Raw genomic sequence first — 23291 nt, forward strand, 5'->3', positions numbered from 1 at the left:
AAATGTTAATATTACTAACATCTGATGAGAAGACAAGAAACAAGAAACAAGTTTACTTTCAAAACTTTAATGTATTTAAAGGACTTTGACAGAATTTATATTTTTTTAAAAACAAGCCACTGGGCAGATTAGTTCTGTTGTGAAAACTAAAAGAGATGGATAGGTGAAAGAACTATATAAGTATAGAAAGAAAGAATAAGGGAGTATTTTTCACAATTTGGGTGATGAGTATACAAACAAAAACATAGAGGAAATAAAGTATCAGATGAATTTCAATATTATATAAACTTTTTATATAAATTTTGACCAAAGGTATGTTGAACACACACATATGCACGCACACATAATACTGCAAAAGAAACAGACATAAGTTAAACAAAATTCCTATTTACAAAAAGGAAAAAGGAAAGCAAAAATCTTGAGTATAAAGTAATGCTTCAGATTATTTCTTAAGACAATTAGGGAATCACCCAAAATTTGGGATATGAATGCAATAGAATATTACTGTACCATAAGCAATAAATACATTTTACAGAATCCAGGAAACTATGAACCGATACAAAGTCAAGTGAACAGAATATGGAGAATGTAGTGAATTGAAAAACAACAAGAACAGAAACCAACTTTCTTTGAAAAAAAGACGGAAGAAAGACTTATTAATGCAATGATGAACCATGTCTCCAGCAAACTTGTGGTAAACCATATTAATCACGTTTTAAAAGAAAGGACATGGACATGATGTACAGAAAAGTTTTCTTTTTGGACATAGCTACGCATGGATTAATTTTGCTTGACTACGCTACTTATAATAAAAAATATTTTTTAAGATTATCAGAATATCAAAACTTCAGAATATTGTTATCCCAAAAGGATATCATTGTGACACAGTGGTGTCACAGTATTAATATTTTTGAAAATGCAAGTAGAAGCATAGATTAGCACAATAATTTTGAAAGGAAAGTATAGAATTTTCTTTTATAATTAAAAGCAGGCAGCATGAAATAGAGATTCAGTACCATAAAGAATTGTCTGTGTTCTGCTGTGTAAAGTTCAGTATAATAAAGTACCATTAAAAAGTTTCAAAATATACACCCATATTGTTGGAATGTGAGCTTGCCGCCGCTTCTTTATTTATATATTTTTGGCTGAGACAATTGGAGTTAAGTGACTTGCCCAGAGTCACACAGCTAGAAGTGTTAAGTGTCTGAGAACATATTTGAACTCAGGTCCTCCCGACTTCAGGGCTGGTGCTCTATCCACTGTGCCACCTACCTGCTCCTGAGTTTCCCTTCTTATTCTACCCAAGTGACAATTTTTTTGGGGGGGTCATACCAACTCTCAAGTCATTTAACCATCAATGAAAGGAGTTCCCATGGCAAACATCATCATGTCCTCAATATTGAGAATATGCCAATTAAAATAATAATGAGGAAGATGAGGACAATGGTAATATCTAGCATTAATATGCCACTTTAAAATTTATTTGAACAACCACCTGTTACCTTAATCCTTAGGCTAAGAACATATTATATTTTTAAAAGCTATATTCACTTAAATTCCCAGATTACACAAAGAAAACTGTTGTGTAACTATGTGTCTCTCATCTTGTACTTGTGAAATTGATTTTACTTTAATATTTTTATATTTACTGATATGCTGCACCTATCTAAAATCACCAGCAAGCATTGCATGTCCTTTTCATAGTGGCAAGGAACTAAAAATTGAGTGGAGGCCCACCAGCTGGGAAAATGGTGGAATAAGTTATGATATATAAATGCACTAGAATATTATTGCTCTATAAGAAATGATGAGTAGGGCTGATTACAGAAAAGCCTGCAAAGACTTACATGAACTGATGCTAAGTGAAGTGAGTAGAACACCAAGAGAACATTGTACACAGCAACAACAAGATTATACGATGATCAATTCTGATGGACGTGGCTCTTTTCAACAATGAGATGATCCAAGACAATTCCAATAAACTTGGGATGGAGAGAACCATCTGCATCCAGAGAGAGAACTATGGAGACTGAATGTGGATCAAAGCATAGTTTTTTCAACTTTTTGTTTTTCTTGTGTTTTTTTTTCTTTCAACTTTTGATCTAATTTTTCTTGCGCAGCATGATGAATATGGAAATATGTTTAGAAGAATTGCACATGTTTAACCTATATTGGATTGCTTGCTATCTGGGGGTGGGGGAGGAGAGAAGAAAGGAGAAAAATTTGGAACACAAGATAATGCAAAGGTGAATGTTGAAAACTCTGCATGACTTGGAAAAATTAAAAGCTTTTATAAAAAGATTTTACATTTACTTTCTTAAATTTCATGACTTCTAGCCTGTTGGATGCAGACATTCTCATTCAATGTATCAAGTATTAATCACAGCCTTTTTGGATTTGATAAGCATGTCACTGATGGGAATGTGACTGTTTCCAAAATACAGATAAATATGGTGAAAAGCACAAGATTTAAGAATAGATTGCCAGGACTCTTAAATATAGATTACTTTGCAAAAACCATTAATAACTATTCTTTTGAATTTTATCATGAAATCATTTATGAACACACCCCATTTATACTATCATCTATAGTCCATATTTTTTGTTGTCTACAAGGATAATAAAAAATTTATTAAAAGCTTTGCTAATTTTCTTTTATAATGACCTAATTTCTCAAATATATACATGTATATCTGGTATTAAGTCAACTTAATAAAAATAAGCTATTCTCAATGGATATGAATAGACAGTTTTCAAAAGAATAAATTAAAGCGAGCAATCTGATGAAGAGAAATGCACATTAAAACAACTGAGGTACCATCTCTGGCTAACGTGACAAGAGGAAAATGAAAAATACTTTATGGAGGAGGAGGAGGAGGAATGGGATATTGAAATAGGGATACTAACATACTATTGGTAGAGTTGTGAGCTGGAATCTGGAGAACAATTTGGAATTGTGTCTAAAATGCTATAAAACTGAGGATAGCCTTTGATCCAGCAATGGACCACTAACAGATCTGCAGCTAAGTGCTTATATATTATTACTGTACACATCTTGAATTTCAACTCTCTGTTAATCATCTTTGTTGTATTTAAGAACAGAATTAGAAGAACATTGTTCACAGGAACAGCAATATTACAATGATGATTAATTAATGAAGATTGGTTATTCTGATTAATAATACAATTCAAGACAATTTCAAGGGATTTAAGATGAAAGATGCTATTCACCTACAGAGAGACAATTGATGAATTTCTGAAGTATGCACTATACCACATATTCCCTATGCACTGTCCCTCAAATTCCCTGTATGTGCACAAACAAAATATGTAAAGTGACTCTTAGAAAATTCCATATGAGGACATGTCATTGCTCAAAAGCAGGTTTTTCTCCTGTCAGTGTATGAGTGTAACTCATGCTGCTGGAAGTGCAACAATGAATTCTGAAAGATTTCTGAAATCTTGAAAGAATTCTGAAATTTTGATGATCAGCATTTCCAGTAATTCATTAGCTATGTAATCTTGAGCAAACGACTTAAATTGTTTGCCTCAGTTTGCTCAACTGTAAAATGGAAATAACAACAGTGTTGTCATATAGTTCAAATGAAGTATTTGTAAGCATTTAACGAACACTATTTCATTCCTGCAAAGAACTTTAATAAGAGCCATGTAGTTCTGGAAAATCTTATGGCCGCACTTCTGAAGGAAAAAAAGTCTGGTCACAGAAGCAGGGTAAACACGAAAGAAAAACAATTTGTGTTTTCTGTCCTTCATATATCTAGAAACCTGGATATAGTTAACTTCCTGCTTATTACAATAACCCAAATTGTAAGAGTTGGAAGAGAAAATGACCCTCTATCCAAGAAAAGCTAAAAAGGTTTGTAGAAAAATAACATAAAACAATCTGTAATGACAAGTCAGTAAGTACCGAACCGATACTTCACTTCCCCCTTTTCTCATATACAAATTGCACATATGTGTAGAAGACTAAAAGTAATTGCACCAAATAACTACAATTCCAGAAAGGCAACTAATCAAACAAAGAAGGGTTTGCTACTGAAAATAAATAATTTTATATGATTAAAATTGCAGTCTTGAGAATAATTTTTTAAATGAGCTGCTAAAGAATATAGAAATCTCATTTTATTTGGTGTTTTAAGTTCAAAATTAAACAATCTTTTACAAAAACAAAAAAGGTCACACATATTTATCTGAGGCAATGACAAATTAGGTAGAAAGCATTAGTCTTTCCTCATTTATTTTTCAAATGTCAACAAAGTAAAATTTTGTATAATAGTAAGTAGATACAATGATGGCTGAAAGTATCAAAAGATCAACAATTTCTACTTGTAACCAATGCTTCATTTGCAGTCATATAAAAGTCCAAAAATAGAAATTTCAACTTTCCTCTATACTCTGTCAATATCTTTAGCTAAAATACTATCTTTCCATAGGAGAGAAGAGCCATCACTTGTTTAGCTACACATTGAGAAAGTTAAGAAATGTCAGCAGATTTCTAGGAAATCAGCATACTAACTACAACCTCAGATAAGAGAAAAGCTACAAAATGATACAGGTAACAAAAAAAGACACAATTTTGCATTAAAAACTTTATAAGCAAATAATGCCTTTAATAAGCATGTAAAGTTTTCTATTTCGGTAATGTTAATAACATTCCTTAAAAGCTAAACCTATGAAAGCAGTATCTTCCTAATTCAGACTCACTTTTGATGATGATGATGATGATGATTTTAATTTTTTTTCATCATATTATTGTTCTATAAAAAATGATTTTAGAAAGGCTTGGAATGATTTACATGAACTGAAGCTGAGTGAAACACAAGAACCAGGAATACATTGTAGATAGTACCTGCAAGAATGTGCAATGATCACTCTTGGTTTTTCTCTGTGGTTCAGTGATCTAAAGCAATCCCAATAGACAGAAATGCCATCTGCATTCAAAAAAAGAACTAAGGAGACTGAATGTAAATCAATACATATGGTATGTTCACTTTTCCATTAAAAAAAAATTCTCTCCTATGGTTTTTCCCTTTCGTTCCGATTTTTTTTTCTCCCAACATGATTCATAAAATAATGTGTACTCAAAAAAAAAAATTTGCTGGGAAAAAGGACTCTAAGAGGGCAAGCAATCCCCATTTAATCTCCGCAAACCCCAAAGCTTTCAATTTTACTCTAGCCCTGGTGAATCATGGGCAGTAATTAACATCAATCACAAATTAGCTCATACCTAATGGGTTTTTGCTCATCTCTATGAGGACTTCTATTCAATTCTAGGAAAAACACTATGGTTTTAATAAAAAAACACAAAACACTTTAAAGAGAAGAAATATTTTCCTACTATAAACTGGTAGGTAAATTCAAATTCTTAGAAGGTAGTCTAATTGTAAATGCTTAAAATATGAGTGAGGTTTGATTAATGTTATGATAGGCCTTTTTTCAGAGGTTTACCTAATAAAGATCCAAGATTTGATAAAAATCAATTTTATTACTTATTAATTTCATTAACGTATTACTTATTAATTCTGAGAGAAATTGGGGATTGTAAAAGGCAGAAGTAAAGAACTAGAGCCTTCCAGGTATGAGAAATAGCCAGTTAACAATCCATTAAATGTCACTTTAATAGGAAACAATTTATATTTTGTTATTAAAATTTTATTTGTATAGGAAAATAAACACTTCTGAAATACGGAATAAAGTTTATCCCTCTCTCAACCAGGACGAGACCAGAGACAATATGCAGTGATGTAATAATGTAAGAAAGAACAATGGGCTAGGAATTAGAAAATAAGGGTCCTAAACCTTCCTTGGTAACTTCATGACCACTGACTACATCATCTCAAAGCCTTACAGTTATTCATCTGAAAAGTGAAGGAGAATGTTTTGGATTATTATTTCAAAGGTCATTGCATTTAGAATTAGAAGACCTCTAAGGGATCATCCTGCAATGAAAAAAAGCCTGTTTCCATGTAAGCAAGGAGAGCTAATAAAAACTGAACTAAATGAGAAGTACTGTAGGTTTAAAACAAAATCAGTTGTAATTGTTGCTAAGAGAAATCAGCTAAGAATTCTGCAAATTAATTAATAACAAACAGAAAAGCCAGGGGTGGAGGAAATATTCTTTACTCCTAGAAAAAAGCTAATCTCCTGGTGAATGAGGTAAAAGGGGATAGGTTTGATGATATTGGTCTCTCCAAGAAAGTAAAAGCTAAATACTGGTTTGTATACAGAATTTTGACAAATAAGGAAGAGAAATACACATGATCTATCACAGCATAAGTTTCTAAACTGTGGTATCTGAAGAGATAAAGAAAAAACTATTTAATATTTTCAAATATAATTCCTGAACATACCTAGTTTAAACAACGTTCAAATAAAAGTCAATAAAAACAAGATCAAGGTAAAATCACTGCAACAGGAAATGCATGAAAGATAGGGAGTATTACTATCTAAATTCTTATCTTGCCTCCCTTATATGTCTAGAGGGGCTTCATATGCAGCCTCAGACTTCTAGGATAAGTCTAGAAGTATCTGGGAAAGTGGTCATATACTACACACTGATACCCAGGTGGTAGATGTTTCTTAGAACAATTTAGAAGATGAGGATGGGGTAAAAAACCTAAACCCTTTTTCTTATTAGTCCTATGTATGTATGTAAATGTGACTGGGTTTTTAGTAATTAAGTCTAACTCAATATAAGATTTGACTGACTGTCATGTGCAAAGCAAGATAGATCAGGTGTCAAACACAGACAGTGACCCAGAACATATCCAGACTGTGGATAAACCAATTAAATATGTAACTGTTAAATAATAATCAAATAAAATATAATATAGTTAAGGCTAATATATAATGTTCTAAGTCAACAAGACCTCAAAATTCTGATCCCTATATATAATTTGGTAGGCCATTTCTAGTGTTTAATAACACTAGAAGAGATGAAATATCTATCATTAAAGAACCAATTTAGCTAAGTTATGAGTTCAACAAAAACAACCAGAAGGCTGAATGTACATAGGTGACAAATCTACCTGGATTTATTTGAGGGCTTCAAGAGTGGAACTATTTTTCGGTACTTGGGAAGATTTACATGTCAAATAGAAATGTGGCTGTAAGGGAATTCTGCACTGATCATGCACTAATACTTCAAAGTTTTTTTAAGTTTCAAATACTTAGGTCATCCAGCAGACCCCTTCTTCTATATATCATTTTGATTTGAACATTAACAAGAGAGCCAATTAGACAGAGCATGCCCAGATTTAAAATACTTTTATTTATTTTATAAAGACACAATTTAAAAGTAGAATTCAATTGATTCAAATAACCCATTATTAAGTAAAAATTATGCTTTAATCCCAGTTCTTACCCTCCCATTCCCAAATCCATAAATACAAGAGAGGTCAAGTCTCTATCAGTTTGTGGATAAATTTCAACACATATTGATCATTACTAATTCTTCCACTTCCAAAGATTATGATTTTGAAGACGGGACCTCTGAAGCTATCTAGCACAATTAAAGATAAAAGAAACTAAGATATAGAAAAGTAAAGTGTTTTCTGTTCAAGGTCAGCTGAGCTCAGGTCTGAACTTATGTTCTCAGGTTTCAAATTCAGTGGCTCCCCCTACATGCTGTCTCCCATTCTGAAATCTAAATCATTATGGCAAACAAAACAAAAAAAACACCATCACTCAAACTCACAATTCTTGAGTAATTAAAATTGTTTCCAAGTTGTATATCTATTTAAACTAAACAGGGAAATCATTAATATGACATTCCATAAAATCCTCACCTGAAGTTTCCGTGCCATGGCTACTACCTCATGGTCAGGAGGATTGTATTTGTAACAATTAGAAAACATCAATCGGACATCTGCAGCAAATTCCTGAGCATCTCTGTACTCCCGGGTCTCCAGTTTAGACTAAAGAAAATTTGTTACAATTAATACCATGCAAACACAGACACACAGACACACAGACACAAGCAAAACACCCCTAAGGCCCAATGGAAAGGACAACTTTGAAGGAGCATGCCAAATTCTACTGCATATTTAATTTACCCTTAAAGAATATCCATTAAGTTATCCTGACACTTGATATTAGTACTCTGCATTTGAATTTCCAATAGTACGGGACAGAATCAACTGAAAAAGACAACTATAACAATAATTTTCTATGTTCTTGCTCTGAGCTTCTCAGCATAATAATGCTTCTGGATAACTATGACAACTGGATTAGGAGTCAAAAAATATAATTTCTAAGTCTTGTCATGGCCATTACTTAGCTATTTGATTACAGGCAAGTCCCTTTATCTTGCTGTCCCTAATTCTATACCTATAAAATTGAAATAATGATGCTCAATTCAACAAAAATAACCAGAAAAAGAATTTAGGAACATGGGCAAAATCAAAGTATAAGCAAAGTATGAAGTATGTGAAAATGAAATATGCTTTAAAGAGTTTAACACAATAGAAAGAATATTGGACTTCAAGTTTCAAGGGATCTGAGTTTGAATCCTGGCTCTGATAGGATGAAATAAATCCAATTTCCAATGTATTCACTATAAAATGAATTATAAATGGCCTAACAAATATGTTAGGCCAGCTCACATGGCTTTTTTGAGGAAAGCTCTTTATGTGTCTTATAATCATTATAAAAATGTGAGCTATCCAAGACATATACTGAAGCACCACCAGTTGGTTCATCACATTGAGAGATAAAAATAAAATAAAAAAAAGTACCATTCTCAATGTCCCATGTTCAAGAAAAGAGAGAGAAAACCTGACTAAAATATTAACTGATAAATCAGCAAAACAGGGGCAACTCATTTTATAATAGATATCTCCCAAAATAGCCAGCAGAGGGAGCTAGCTGATGGTAAGCTGGAAACCAGCAACTTTATGCATAACTATCCAGATACTAGAAAATGTCATGGGTAAATATTGTTGCCACATTATTGAATTAGGTCCATCTAGGAGATCTCCTGAGAACAAAATGGTGAAATATTAGTTAGTAATAGATCAACATTGTGCAACTGCAGCTCTATTAAGAATTTCTCAACAGGTAAAAAATTAATTGTCCTAGTCCACTAAATTATCCTAGTTCTTAGTTCTCCTCACTCAAATTGTCTACATACTTCTGTCACCTAAACAATTACTCACTTTGATTGTGCTCAGGTCCATTGGGTGCTTAATAATATCACAATAATCGTGCAGGCCTAAAGCTTCTACATCCACAGGTTTATAGAATGGCCAAGCATAGGCCGCATGTTTCTTGGCAAACATCTCCTTGATGATGCCAGTGCAATATTTTAATTGCTCTGACACTTTATTACTCTTCTCTACTGTATGTTGCTGGGAATCTGGGACATCCTTCTTTGGAGGCTTTACTGGGCGGCTACTTTCCCGACGGGGGCCCAGCTTTGTAGATTTGGGTTCCGTGGGCAGTGAAGGTGATTCATGAATGGGGTCAATGGTGGTGGGTGTGGTGGTATCTGCTTTCCTCTTCACCCCTTTTTTTGTCTGGATACAAATGACAATATTAGAAATTGAGTCAATACACGATCACCCTTGAGTTAAAAGCCCCTTCAGCCTGCTAGATAGAATGCTTTTCCATCTCTATTCTACTACTTTAAAGATATCCTTGCTATGTACGACCTCAGAACCTAACACCTATGGAAAATGTGGTGGTAAAAGGAGAAAAAGTAGCAATTTACTGATAAAAGAAATGTCTATGTGGCTATGAAAAAAAACCCCAACTGATATTAACACTATTAGATTTTATATCATCAGTAAATTTTTTGAATTATAGAACTTTGGGAGGGTAAGAGCACAATCTCTAAATGTCTTAATTTTACTTTCTATTAACTGATTAACAAAGTTACTCACCTTCACAGGCTGTGGGGCAGTTGCAATGATGGGTGGGTGTGTCTGAATTGGCTGAGGAACCTGGGGGGGTGGTGGGGGTGGGGGTGGGGGTGGGGGTGGTGGAGTTTGAAGTGTCTGGGCAGGCACCACTGTCATTGCTGGAGTCTGGATGATAAGATCAGGGGTTACAGCAGGAAAGGAATGAGTCGTTTGTACAGGCGGAAGATTCTGCTGAGGGGTCTGTGTTTGGGGTGGGGTTGATGCTTGAGTTGTGTTTGGTACCACTGAGGCTCCAGGTTTTGATGTCACTGTCAAAAATAAAGGAAAAGAATGGTTATATGCAATTAAAAGGCAGATAATTTTGGTTTGTAGGTATAAGAAAAAAGATTAAAAATACTAAATACAAGCAGTACTCAACACGTAACTATGCAAAAATTGCTCAAATGCAACACTAAATCTCTGGATTTCTAAGAATACTCAAGACAATAGCAAAATGCAGCATGCATGATTTTACAAAAGTTTTTATACAAATATGTGACCTCCCCCCTCAGGAAAGTCACTATTTCCCTAAGATCTTGAGAATCTTTCCTGAGGGTTATTTCATATTTCATTATCCTTTCATGCTGCTTGAGGTCTAGTCTAGATTGTGAGCAGAAAATAGCGTCCTTAAGAAAGCATGGTTTTTATATGCAGAAATACTATCACTTCAAGTTGGTATTTCAAAAAGTACTTTTGGATCAGTTGGATGAGGAAATATCCCAAGTAAAAAAGAGACAGTAGCTTTTGCAGAAATAAATACAATTTATTAAATGACAAAAACCAAAGAATTCTTGATTTAAAAAATTTAACATTCTAATAGAGAGACAACATATATATATGTATATAATATATATATATGTAAAAAATACAATGTTGGTTTTTAGTGGGGTATGGGGGAGAAGGCGGATGAGGAGGATGAGAGTGGGTGGGTTGAGGAGAGAAAAGACCAGTTCAAGCAGCTGTGGGAATTCAGAAAGGCATCAAATGAGTGTTAACACCTGAACTATGCTTTGGAGGAAACTGGGCATTTTAAGGGTATAAAAATGAGGGTGAATTCATAAGAAATTTACTGAAGTTATTTTGGGAAACATTTCCTTTTTCAAGGCTTTTCTTAAGCTTAAGTGTTTTCTGTTCCCCTTCAATGCTGGTCTTGGATAAAAGCCTGGGAGTTTTATACTCCCATTTCTACTTAAAAGCACTATATTCTTGTAAACTGCATGGGTAAAATCAAAGTTCATTTTAGCTTAATCAGACAGTTATTTAAAAAAAAATTAAGAAAAGAGATCTCTCTGGCAATTAAATGCATAATTTTCATTATTAAAACTTAATTAGGAGCCAGAGAATACTAAACAGTTTGCCAAATTATGGTTGTCTTCCCTGATAGACAGAAGTAAGTTCCTTGATGGCAAGCACTGTTTTTACTTGTTTTTTCTAGTAGCTACTACAGTAGCTTCTACACAATTGCCTGAAGTTTGCTGAGTTCAGAATTTTTAAAGTAAAATGTTGCTTTCCCCAAAAACTTTTTTTAATTAAGAGTTTTATCTGGGGGGAGGGGAGAAGAAAGAGGGAAGAAGGAAATCAATTGAAATGGGTAATATGCACATTTATATATTGAATATAAAAGAAATTATTTAGTTCAAATTTATCTAAACCAATTCTATAGGCAGACATATTGTGGAGGAAAAACCTCTCCACTACCAATTCTAGGGAAAGAAAGCCAATTTTCCTAACTTCTGGAACATTATGGAATGCTTCTCTACCTAAGCTTATGCCATCCTAGTTTAAGAATTGAAGAGTATAGAATTAAATGCATGTATGCACCCAAATGTATATAAAATCAACATATAATACAGAAGATTTTATTTTTGCCATTCTTCTAAGTTGCTTTTTGATGTTCTAGTAGCACCTCTACCATGTAGTTCATTGGAATGTAGCACCATCCAAATATTCTAATGAGCAACAGAGTTAAGTTTAAAAGGGAAAAACATCTGATTGCTAAATAAAACACACTCCATGTTTCCTTGGATTTAAAATGTCAAAAATGGTAGTTCTTATTAGTTGGGGCTGCTAGTAGATATAGAAAAGCAACAATTTTAACAAACTTTTACATACAATTAAGAACTGCAACTAACAATTTAAAATGGTCTATTCCTCCTGGAGAACTTTTAAGTTTTGAGGTAAGCCAACATGGAGGATCTGAGGAATAAATATACAAGATATGCATGCATGCATGTCATGTATATACATACATACAGATATGTATGCATGCACACATTCACATTTCCAAATTAAAAACAAACAACATAAAATTAAGTCTAATAAACCAGAGGGTTCCAATCTTTGACCTGCAGCTTATTATCTGGTTTCAGGAAATTCTATCAGTCTACTTTTGTCAAAAATAACATAATACCAACCAAGGATTGAGAAACTTTTAACAAAAGGCTAATGACAAATATCACAAATTTAGCCAACGTCTCTCAACTTAAAACTAATATGTCATGTGGAAAAAATATCTATAAGGGCAATAAGAACACCACAATTCCTGCTCTCTCCCATGAGTTTAAAACAACAGAAGATCTCAAAGGCAACAATTATATTTATTTAGGGGTAACAAATTCCCCTCAAGATTTTGGCATCAGAAATAGTAATTCAGAACTCCCTCAAAGAATCCCTCCTACCCCCCCAATTTAATTCTTAAAGCCTAACAGGAGAGAGAGAGAGAGAGAATAGAGGGGAAAGAGAAAGAAAGAAAGAAAGAGAGGGGGGGGGGGGAAGGGAGGGAGGGAGGAAACAGATGTGCTATTTTTCAAACTTTTATAACTGAAATGAGTCACAGATTGCCAAAAGCACTAGACTTTCCAGTTTCCCACATAGAACATTACTGGAATGACTGTTAGATGTGTAATGTGGGGTCGCTTCTGGAGCAAAGAAGGGAGTGTCTGAGGCGGTCAGCACCAGTTACTCTACCTGCTTCTTTCCTCCCACGTCCTCTTCCTTTTGCCTGGACTATTACGATTTCAGTTTCTTCTGGGGGCAATTCAGAGATTTTCTGCAAGAAGAGCTTCTCTAGAGCTTCTGCCATTAAGACTATGTCATCTCCTGGCTGGATTAACGAGACACATATGGTGAGTGAGTCAGGTAGCACTGTCCACACCATAGCAAACCAAGTGACAGCTCCGTACCCAGCACTCCAATGTGTACAGCCCCAAGATCCAGCACCCTACACTGTTGCTTTTCTAAACATTATGCAATAACATTTTTCAAAAAGGAACCCCAAGAGACTCTTTTCCTCTTCTTAATTTTCCTAATTAGGGTCTTTACTAAGGACATCAGCTTATCACAGTAGTTCTTGTCTGTGCCCTTTCTTCAACTGTGACTCTGAGGAATGGTTCTAAATGAGAAGATGTCACTAGCTTGGTAGAATTGAAAAATGAATTTGGTATTTCAAAATCTGGGGTAAAATTCCTCCACTAACACTACCTGTAGAACCCCAGCAAAAGTCATTTCCCTTTTCAGAAGCCTCATGTTCCTCATCTGTATAATAAAAGACTGGACTAGATGAGCTTACAAATGTCTCTTTCAGCTTCAGTGATAAGTGCTAAAATAGTAATATTTCTGTAGTACACACAATATTAGGCAGATACTGAAGTCTATGTTTCTCAATCTGGTGATTCTTTTGCAATCAGAAGACTTGAAATCTGTATATGCAGTTCTTAAAAATCTAACAGGTGCTTACTTTATATCTCCTTACATTGTTTTAAAATAATACCTGGGGAGGGAGAAGGTGAAGAAGAGGAGAAAAACTATTTACCAGTATACAACATTTTCTGTGGGGACTATTTTCAAATCCAATTGATCAAACAAACCCATCTCTCCTCTCTTTTTGGAAAGACTAGAGCACTAAGGTTTTCCCCACTAAATTCTGCACCGAAATAAAATGTAAACAGGGAAGATTCATTTCTCTGTCAGAAAGGAACTAAGCCTCCTGCTTCATAGACGGACAACAATGAAGCAAAAATTTTTAAATGGCCAATTCTGTAGAAACTGTAGGAATCTGGCGTAAAGATTCATCTGAGATTGCTAAAAATCCTGCTCCTGTCCCTGCTCTTTTTGAGTTTACATTTTTTCTGTTGAGGCAGTCATTAGAAAGAAAACTTTTAAAAAAGAAAATATTGACACATTACATTATCTAAATGAAATGTACCAAGAACACTAGACAGGGAGTCAGAGGGTTTAGATTTCTATTGTCTCCATGCTATTTACAACCCTATATGTGATCCTGAGCAAGTCATGTCACTTTTCTGAGCCTTATTTTATTAAATGAAGAAGCTGAACGAGGGCATCTCTAAGCTTACTTCCAGTTCCAAATTTTATATTCTATCATTTTAAAATGTCACCAATATTCTTCTTAGCATTAAACTAACAGAAAGGGCATGGGGCAGAATAAGAATTGAAAGGGCATCAGAACATAAACTCAAGACTATAATTAAAACACTACCACATCATTAAATAAAACCTCATCCTGGAGGACACCCAAAATCGAAGAAGCCACAATAAAATTTATTTTAAGCACTCAACATCTTTCTACCTATTATCCTAAGAAAGATTATGTGAATAATCACTTGAGATATCAATGGTTAAGCCCACAGTAATACTATCTCTTGAATTAGTAAAAAAAAAAAAAAAAAAAAAAAAATGAACCCACAAAGAAACCCAAGGAACAAACCTATCAAGTGACAATGGACCCAGAGATTTCCCTTCAGAAAGGAGCTATGGAGATCCTACCTTATTGTAGATGTAACAATTTGTAAACATCGTGTTAAAGTCCTGGATACATTCGTGAGCATTCCAGTAGTAGTTATTCTCCAGGCGCTTCTTGATTGTTCCCATGTCCATAGGCGTTTTAATAATCTTATAATAGTCCTAGTAAAGAAAAAGAGTTTCAAATGTCAATACAACAAAGTACAGATTGCTTTATTTCCAGTCCATAGTGGCCCACTGTGAGCAGCCTGAATTCAAGCCCCTAGGGAAAGTTGAGGGAGGAATAGTTTAGGTGGCATAAATTGTGCAGACAATTTTTTAAATGTTCATTTTTGCAACATTTCAGCACATTCAAGAATAGAGAATACACAGATACAATGCCTTTCTTTTTTTTTTTTTTTTTTGACCAACATACAAACTAACCAGCTAATAGCACTATGTAATGCTGATCTTCCAGTCATCTTCCTAATTATACCTAAAAGAACCCTTGGAATGATTACACATCACATACACCACTCCAAATCAGAAGTAGAATGAAAAAAATGAAAAGGCATCAGAACTCAAAAGAGAAGCCAGAGTTTGAATTTAATTTCTAATATGTACAAGCCTTGTGTGTGACTACGCATGGGTCACTTAAACTTTAGATTTTTTAATCTATAAAATGAATATAGCACCCACAGGTTTCTCCTGAAGCTCCTATGAAATAAACAATGTACATTGTCAAGTTAAAGGTGGCTATATGTCACCAAATAGACATTGAATTACTTTGCATTAATTTTAAAAATATTTTATAGATACTTATATATTCATTTATGCTTTTTATTATATATGCATATGTTTTCCCTAGCAAAATACAAACTTGAGCTCTGGTATTATATTTTTAAAATGACTTTTAATGTTCAGAAGGTGGCACATAGTAGTTACTTTTTTGAAAGAAGCTTGATAACTGACATGGTTGACAAGTCAAGGACAAGGAAATTTCTGCTAAGTTTTTCTAGTGGCACAATCAACAACTAACTCCTGGATTTGACCATGATACTGGAATGGTTTACCCTTTCCTTTTTTAAGCAATTTTACAAATGAAGAAATTAGGGCAAACAGGGTTATGTGACTTGTCCAGGATCACAGCTGATAAGTATTTCAGGCTGAATATCAGCGCAGATTTTCCTCACTCCAGGGCACTAAATTAAGAAATGGGTCTTTGAAACCTGGCTGCCCCTATCAGATATCAAAGACCCATTTCCTAATTAGTTTTGACTATACTTAGTAGTAGAGTTTAGAGAAATGGTAAATTTTTTTTAAAGAAAAGTATGAATATAATATTTTTAAAAAAAGATTACACAAGAGTATTGTTAAAAGGAGATATTGGAAAACAAGTAAGATAGTAAGTACAAGTAGCTCAAGTGAAGATCTCTCATAACCCTAAAGTAGTTCAAACCTATAGGCCTAAGTTTAGGTTTCTTGAAAATCATGTGCTAGGGGAGGGATAGAAGGATAGAAAGATTTATAATCTGTCAACATTGCAGTTCCTAATCAGGGAACACAACGTATGTAGCCAATCAGAATGTATATGAGAGGTACTGGGGGGTGGGTCTGGTTTTTTTCTTGGGGTACTCTGTATAAAAGTTGCAAGTGGGCACTGGTGGGTGGCTCTCTCCTGACTCTGGACACATCCATTTTGCTCGGAGTCCGGATGACTGCCTGGCCCTCACGAGGTTCTAATAAATCTTTTGTTCTATATCTTGAGAAACCCCGAGAGTTTAATTTTGGATAAAACCGTCCCACACAATAGGAATTTCAAATAAGGAGAAGCAAAGAAGTATTTGTAGGATGGTGAGAAACTTGTTTTTATCAAAGCTTATTCTCTACGTTGAATAATAAAAGGTAATAAAGATTATAGGCAACTATGAATTTGGAGCTTTATTTCTAATTTGCTAAGAAAAAGGAAACTAGAAAATATGATTAATTGCATTAAAATGTCAGTACTAGCTAACCTTTAGAACTTAAAAGTGCTATAATTCTAGAATTGTTTATTCAGAATGATTTCCAGAATCTGGTAGAGACTATCAAAAGGAATAGGCTTTTCTCTATCTAAGCTGTCACTTACTGAGAGAATTGGAGTGCCAGAGGCAGGAAGGTTACATATGGCCTGAACGTCAACAAGTTCAGTTCCCGAAATCTGTTAATATGAAAAGTAGTTTCCAAAAGAGTAAACTGACTTTCTCAAGATGGAAAATAGCAAAGGAAGGATTGAAATTCAATCTTTTGACTGCAAATCTAGTTCTTTCCATTATACTGTACAGTCTTAATTATCTATTTTTCCTCTCACAAAAGCATTATAAGTAACATCTTATAAATAATAGGTCAACTACAAAAGATAAAATAGATGCTTTAGATTAAATGAAGTTATGAAATTCAAGAGCTTTTGTACAATCAAAATGATCAACAGAGACAAGAAGGGAAGAGGACAATTGGGGAAAGATTATTTACACCAAAAGAAAAGGTACAATCTATTAACAACAATGTGACAATGTCCCAAATATTACTACCAATAAGAGAAATGCAAATTAAAACAACTCTAAGGTTTTACAAACAAAAACCACCCAAGAAATAAGTGCTTGGAAGGGATATGGAAAGATGCAAACACATTTTGGTAAAGTTGCGAATTGGCACAACTATTCTGGAAAACAGTAATTAGCAGTACTTTTTGTGGTAACAAAGAGGGTGATATAAAAGTTAAACCCCATGTATAAAGTACAGATAATAGCAATGCTAAAGATAATTAAAATCTTCCCTTCCCCCTCCTCCAAATGAAGATGTGAAAGTCAAAATTGTTATGGAGATCATTGGACTCAATGACAGTTATAATTCCAATAAAAGGGTAATAGTAAGTGAAGAGATGTTTAAAATGGTATCTGAAAACTGGATTTTAATTTCTGGACCATAGCTTAAAACACTAGAAAGACAAGATTATGGTGTCAAAGAACAGCCCACCTAACTTAAATCCCACAAATACAGTACGAAATAAAGAAGAAAATAAAACTCTAAAAACCCGTGGTTGCATACTACACATAAATGCACAAAGTTAACTGTAATAGAGCAGATGAAATAAATCCTACTACACAGAGCTGAATTTAACTTCATTGGATGTTGCTAAAATTTGATAGGATGAGACCCATGAATGGAATATGAGGCTCTTAAAGAACATACTAACTTTCAAATACACTAGACAGACAAAAAATAAAAAGGTCGGGGGAGAGGAGAGAATATCTTGAGTAAATGTATATGCTTTAGAGTTCATTTCAGTAAATCCAGAAACAGGCACAAGGAAGCATGATAGAAAACACTGAGGTGAAGATTAATGAATCTAGAAACAAATGTTACTATCAGAATATTCTAAAAACTTTCCAAACAATAAAATAAATAGGACTGCAGGAAACAGATTACTAAGCTGGCACAGAGGCATGTTATTGTAATGGCAGGGTATTTCAATTATTAAAACATCTGCTGCAACACTCTGAGCCAGAAGCAAACTAGCTACTATTTATTAATTTGTCTTAATGATTATTTAATCCTTCAAAAAATGGAGGGAAGCGGAGTATCAATATGGTAAAATAAAGATTCCAAAACCTTTAAAATACCTGTGAATAATGACTTTAAACAACTTCTAGAATGAATGGTAGAATGCACAAGAAGACTGAGTGAGGAAACTAATATGGCAGAAACTAGGCATTGATCCATACTTAACGCCGTACACCAAGATAAGGTCAAAATGGGTTCATGACCTAGGCATAAAGAATGAAATTATTAATAAATTAGAGGAACATAGGATAGTTTACCTCTCAGACCTGTGGAAGGGGAAGGTCTTTATGACCAAAGCAGAACTAGAGATCATTACTGATCACAAAATAGAAAATTTCGATTATACCAAACTGAAAAGTTTTTGTACAAACAAAACTAATGCAGACAAGATTAGAAGGGAAGCAATAAACTGGGAAAATATTTTTACAGTCAAAGGTTCTGATAAAGGCCTCATTTCCAAAATATATAGAGAATTAACTCTAATTTATAAAAAATCAAGCCATTCTCCAATTGAAAAATGGTCAAAGGATATGAACAGACAATTCTCAGATGAAGAAATTGAAACTATTTCTAGTCATATGAAAAGATGCTCCAAGTCATTATTAATCAGAGAAATGCAAATTAAGACAACTCTAAGATACCACTACACACCTGTCAGATTGGCTAAGATGACAGGAAAAAATAATGATGATTGTTGGAGGGGATGTGGGAAAACTGGGACATTGATTCATTGTTGGTGGAGTTGTGAACGAATCCAACCATTTTGGAGAGTAGTTTGGAACTATGCTCAAAAAGTTATCAAACTGTGCATACCCTTTGATCCAGCAGTGTTACTACTGGGATTATATCCCAAAGAGATTATAAAGAAGGGAAAGGGACCTGTATGTGCACGAATGTTTGTGGCAGCCCTTTTTGTAGTGGCTAGAAACTGGAAACTGAATGGATGTCCATCAGTTGGAGAATGGCTGAATAAATTGTGGTATATGAAAATTATGGAATATTACTGTTCTGTAAGAAATGACCAACAGGATGATTTCAGAAAGGCCTGGAGAGACTTACACGAACTGATGCTGAGTGAAATGAGCAGGACCAGGAGATCATTATATACTTCAACAACAATACTAGATGATGACCAGTTCTGATGGATCAGGCCATCCTCAGCAACGAGATCAACCAAATCATTTCTAATGGAGCAGTAATGAACTGAACTAGCTATACCCAGAAAAAGAACTCTGGGAGATGACTAAAAACCATTACATTGAATTCCCAGTCCCTATATTTATGCACACCTGCATCTTTGATTTCCTTCACAAGCTAATTGTACAATAATTCAGAGTCTGATTCTTTTTGTACAGCAAAATAATGTTTTGGTCATGTATACTTATTGTGTATCTAAGTTATATTTTAATATATTTAACATCTACTGGTCATCCTGCCATTTAGGGGAGGGGGTGGGGGGGGGGTAAGAGGTGAAAAATTGGAACAAGAGGTTTGGCAATTGTTAATGCTGTAAAGTTACCCATGTATATATCCTGTAAATTAAAGGCTATTAAATTAAAAAAAAAAAAAAAAAAAAAGAAGACTGAGTGAAACAATTTTACAGCCCAAGACAACTCAGAAGGTCAACAAGAAAGGTTTGTTGCATCAGGATAAGAGTGAAGTACACAAGCCTAATCCCCAGCAAACCAGGAACAGGCCTTGGGACCACTAAATCAGCAATGGTAGCAGCTGCTTTCAGAGTTCTCAGTCCACAGATGGAAAGGGGTTGAACATGAGGTCAGAAGGAGATTACAGAGGTTTCTTTGCTGGCACTGAGAGCAGGGGGCAGGATTCTATCACTTTATCCATCCCCAAATCCATGTCCCAGTCCTAGGGTGAGGAGAAACACTAGAATGACAGAGTTGCAACTACCTGACACCATCACAGTTCCCAAGAAGAAAAAAGTGGGGAATGGTTGAACAAACTGTGGTATGTGACTATGATGGAATACTACTGTGCTAGAAGAAATGATGAACATGATAATGTCAGAAAAACCTAGAATGACTGCCATGAGCTGATGCAAAGTGAAATGGACTACAAATTAACAGAAATATTGTAAGATGATTGTCTGGCTGTGAAAAACTGGGCTACTCTCAGCAATACAATGATCCAAGACAACTTACAATGATAATGCTATCCATCCTCCAAGAATTGATAATGTCTAAATATGAAAGGATACTTGTTTTACTTTCTTCTTTTTTTTCTTTTTTTTTTTTGATGTTTTCTTTTACAACATGCCCATTATGAAATTATTCTACATGACTATACATATATAACCTATATTGAATTATTTCCTTTTTAAATGAGGGCAGGAAGAAGGAAGAGAAATTGGAACTCAAAGTTCTAAGACCAATAATTAAAAATAGTTTTACCATGTCATTAGGGAAAAATAAGATACTAAATAAATTTCTAAAAATAAAAGGATAAAGAAAAATGAAAAAAGTGGAGGAAGGAGAACAGTTATTTTAGATTAGACTATAATGTTAAACTAAATGATTTCAATAGTTAAAAAAGAAGTCTTTCCTCTCTGGATCCCCAGAGTTGCTTAGAGAATGCAGGCTCTTATGATCCTGCTTATCTATATTCTGAAAAAACGTATCACACAACAACCAGGAAGGAAAAACAACATGACCTAATCCTCAAAGAAAAGCTTTCCTTGGCTTCCTCCTGTGGCCTGCCCCCCCCCCCCCACCTCCCTTTCTACTTATCTGGGAAACACCTACATGAATATAAATGAAGGGAAAATGTAGTAAAATCATAAATCAGAAAAATTCAGAAAATTCAAACCAAAGGAATAAACCATAGGAAAACTTTAAAAAGATTATTTATAACTCTAACAGTCTACTGTATCATTTCTTATGTTTTTCTGTTTTCATCTTCATGCCTCAGTGCTACTGAAAACAATATTCTCAAAGTTTCATTCTCATATCCTAACATTGTCTCCAATCTATCTCTTATTTCTTATCTCTTTCCTTATCTCTTGTTTTCTTAATGCTATTTCAAATATGTCCAAGTCCTCTCTCTCTCTCCTCAAAAAAATTTCCATTAGATTCTACAGTCATCAAGTTATAAATGAAGTTCTTGCTTCCCTTTTTTACTTTGAAAAGACTATAATTGCTGCTTCTAACCTAATCTCCTCTCAGGCCTTACCTCTGAAATTTGATTTCTGAGCTAAATGCTCAACTAAAACTGCTCTTGCTAAAATAGCTAATGATGTACCTTTCCAATTTATTTGATGCATTTGATATACTGCTGACTAACTACTCTTAGGTATAAGAACTATCTCCTCTCTATGTATATGTGAATTACTTTTTATTTATTCTTCTATCTGTCCTTTCTCCATCCTTTTTTTTTGGTTCATTGTTATTAGATGCATCTGTAACTGTGGATACTTGCCCAAGATTCTGTCCCAGACCCTTATCTCTTATTCCTCTATTTTCTCTCTTGCAGAATTACTCATGAGTTCCCATTTAACTATCACTAGTACAGAAATGATTCAGAGACCTGGATATCCAACTCTAGTCTCTCCTCAAGAACTTCAATCCTGGAGTAACAATTGTCTATTGGACATATCAGGATCGACATGTCCAAAACTAAATTTATTAATTTTTCCAGTACAGCCTACCCTTTTAAAAACTTTCCTATTTCTGTCAAAAGTAACAACTTTTGATATCCTAATATTTTAAGAATGGAATCACCTTCTCAGTCACCTTCACCTCATACATCTATCTAATTAATTGACAAATCTTGCAATTTCTACCAACATTTTTTCTCATCCAATCCCTTTCTTTCAACTTATATAGTACCCTAAATCACTTTTTGCCTGGATTACTACAACAGTTTTTAAATTATCCTTTCAGTTTTTCTTTCTTTCTTTCTTTTTTAACCATTCTGCTTCTTGCTACAAAATGATTTGTACTGTGCATAAATATGACCATATTATCCTCTTAATTAACTCGAGAAGCTCTCCTACTGCTTCTAAAATAAACTATAAATTTCTTTATTTGTTAATGCCTTTCATAACTGTCGACCATTTTTCTAGACTCACTGGGCAACTGGCCTCACTGTCCTTCACATACCTTTTCCATCTCCATGCATTTACAATGGCTCTTACCTATTCCAAATATGAACTTCCCTTTCACCTAGCATTTCAAAGAATCCTTCTTTTTATCAAAGAGCTCAGTTGACAGCGCCTACAATGAACCCCTACATTCTACAATGTTAGTACATACCCTCTCAAACTAATTCTTCGTTATTTTGTATTTTACTCTATAAATGCATTTGGCTTTTTGATTCTCTGATTACAATCTGTTTCATAATTATAAAATTTAAGTTTCCATTTCATGTATTCCCCCAATGCCTAGAATAATGTCTGACATACTTAATAAATGCCAGTTAATTGATATAGCAACTCAAAAACTGCCCTAAAATCACTCAGATAAATAGAACGGCCATACTTTTAAACTCTTAGAAAATTATTTATCTGGGAGGGGTCAGAAAAATAAATACAGAATAAGCATTCTAGTTGTTTTAACTGGCTAAAATGTGGCAAGCTGAAAGTGTTCAAGCCATGGTACTTACAGGGAGGTTCAGCTTGACTGCATCCACAGGCTGTTGAAAAGGCCACGCAAACTGATGTTTCCATAACGTCTTAAGCACCACTTTGAGCAGATATTGCAGTTGGTTAGTTTGTCTCTTGGGTTTGTTAGGATTGGAAGTCTCTGGGGGTGGGGGATTACTGCCTGCAGTGCTGCCTTGTTGGGGTTGGGCCTGGGCCTGCGTTGTAGACATTTGTGTAGTTTCTAGTCCATCCCCCATTACTGGTAAATTTCTCAGTCTTGTCCCAGGGCCACTCTCCACAGACATGCTATTGATCCCATTGCATTCTCCACTAGGAACTCTGCAAAAAAAAAAAAAAAGAAAAGAAACATTAAGCATAAATTTTATTACACAGACAACAACCCCATAAAACCTACAGAACTATATCAG

At 34.3% G+C, this 23291-nt stretch overlaps 1 protein-coding gene across 7 annotated transcripts in view; it reads right to left on the reverse strand.

The window, feature by feature from the left end:
• BRD4 (bromodomain containing 4) overlaps positions 1–23291 on the reverse strand; it is a 153292-nt gene that overhangs the window by 52899 nt on the left and 77102 nt on the right. For 6 of the 7 annotated variants that reach the window (XM_031947924.1, XM_031947925.1, XM_031947923.1 and 3 more), the window contains 6 exons: positions 22884–23202; positions 14706–14843; positions 12888–13023; positions 9903–10189; positions 9177–9536; positions 7809–7937 (listed from right to left, as the gene is read on the reverse strand). In XM_031947924.1, the coding sequence (XP_031803784.1) occupies positions 7809–7937; positions 9177–9536; positions 9903–10189; positions 12888–13023; positions 14706–14843; positions 22884–23168 (1335 nt within the window). In that variant the 5' untranslated portion in view covers positions 23169–23202. Of the gene's footprint in view, positions 1–7808; positions 7938–9176; positions 9537–9902; positions 10190–12887; positions 13024–14705; positions 14844–22883; positions 23203–23291 lie in introns of those variants that run through there. The other variant, XM_031947927.1, reaches the window with a different exon arrangement.

Source organism: Sarcophilus harrisii, chromosome 1 (assembly GCF_902635505.1).
Source record: "Sarcophilus harrisii chromosome 1, mSarHar1.11, whole genome shotgun sequence".
NCBI lineage: Eukaryota > Metazoa > Chordata > Mammalia > Dasyuromorphia > Dasyuridae > Sarcophilus > Sarcophilus harrisii.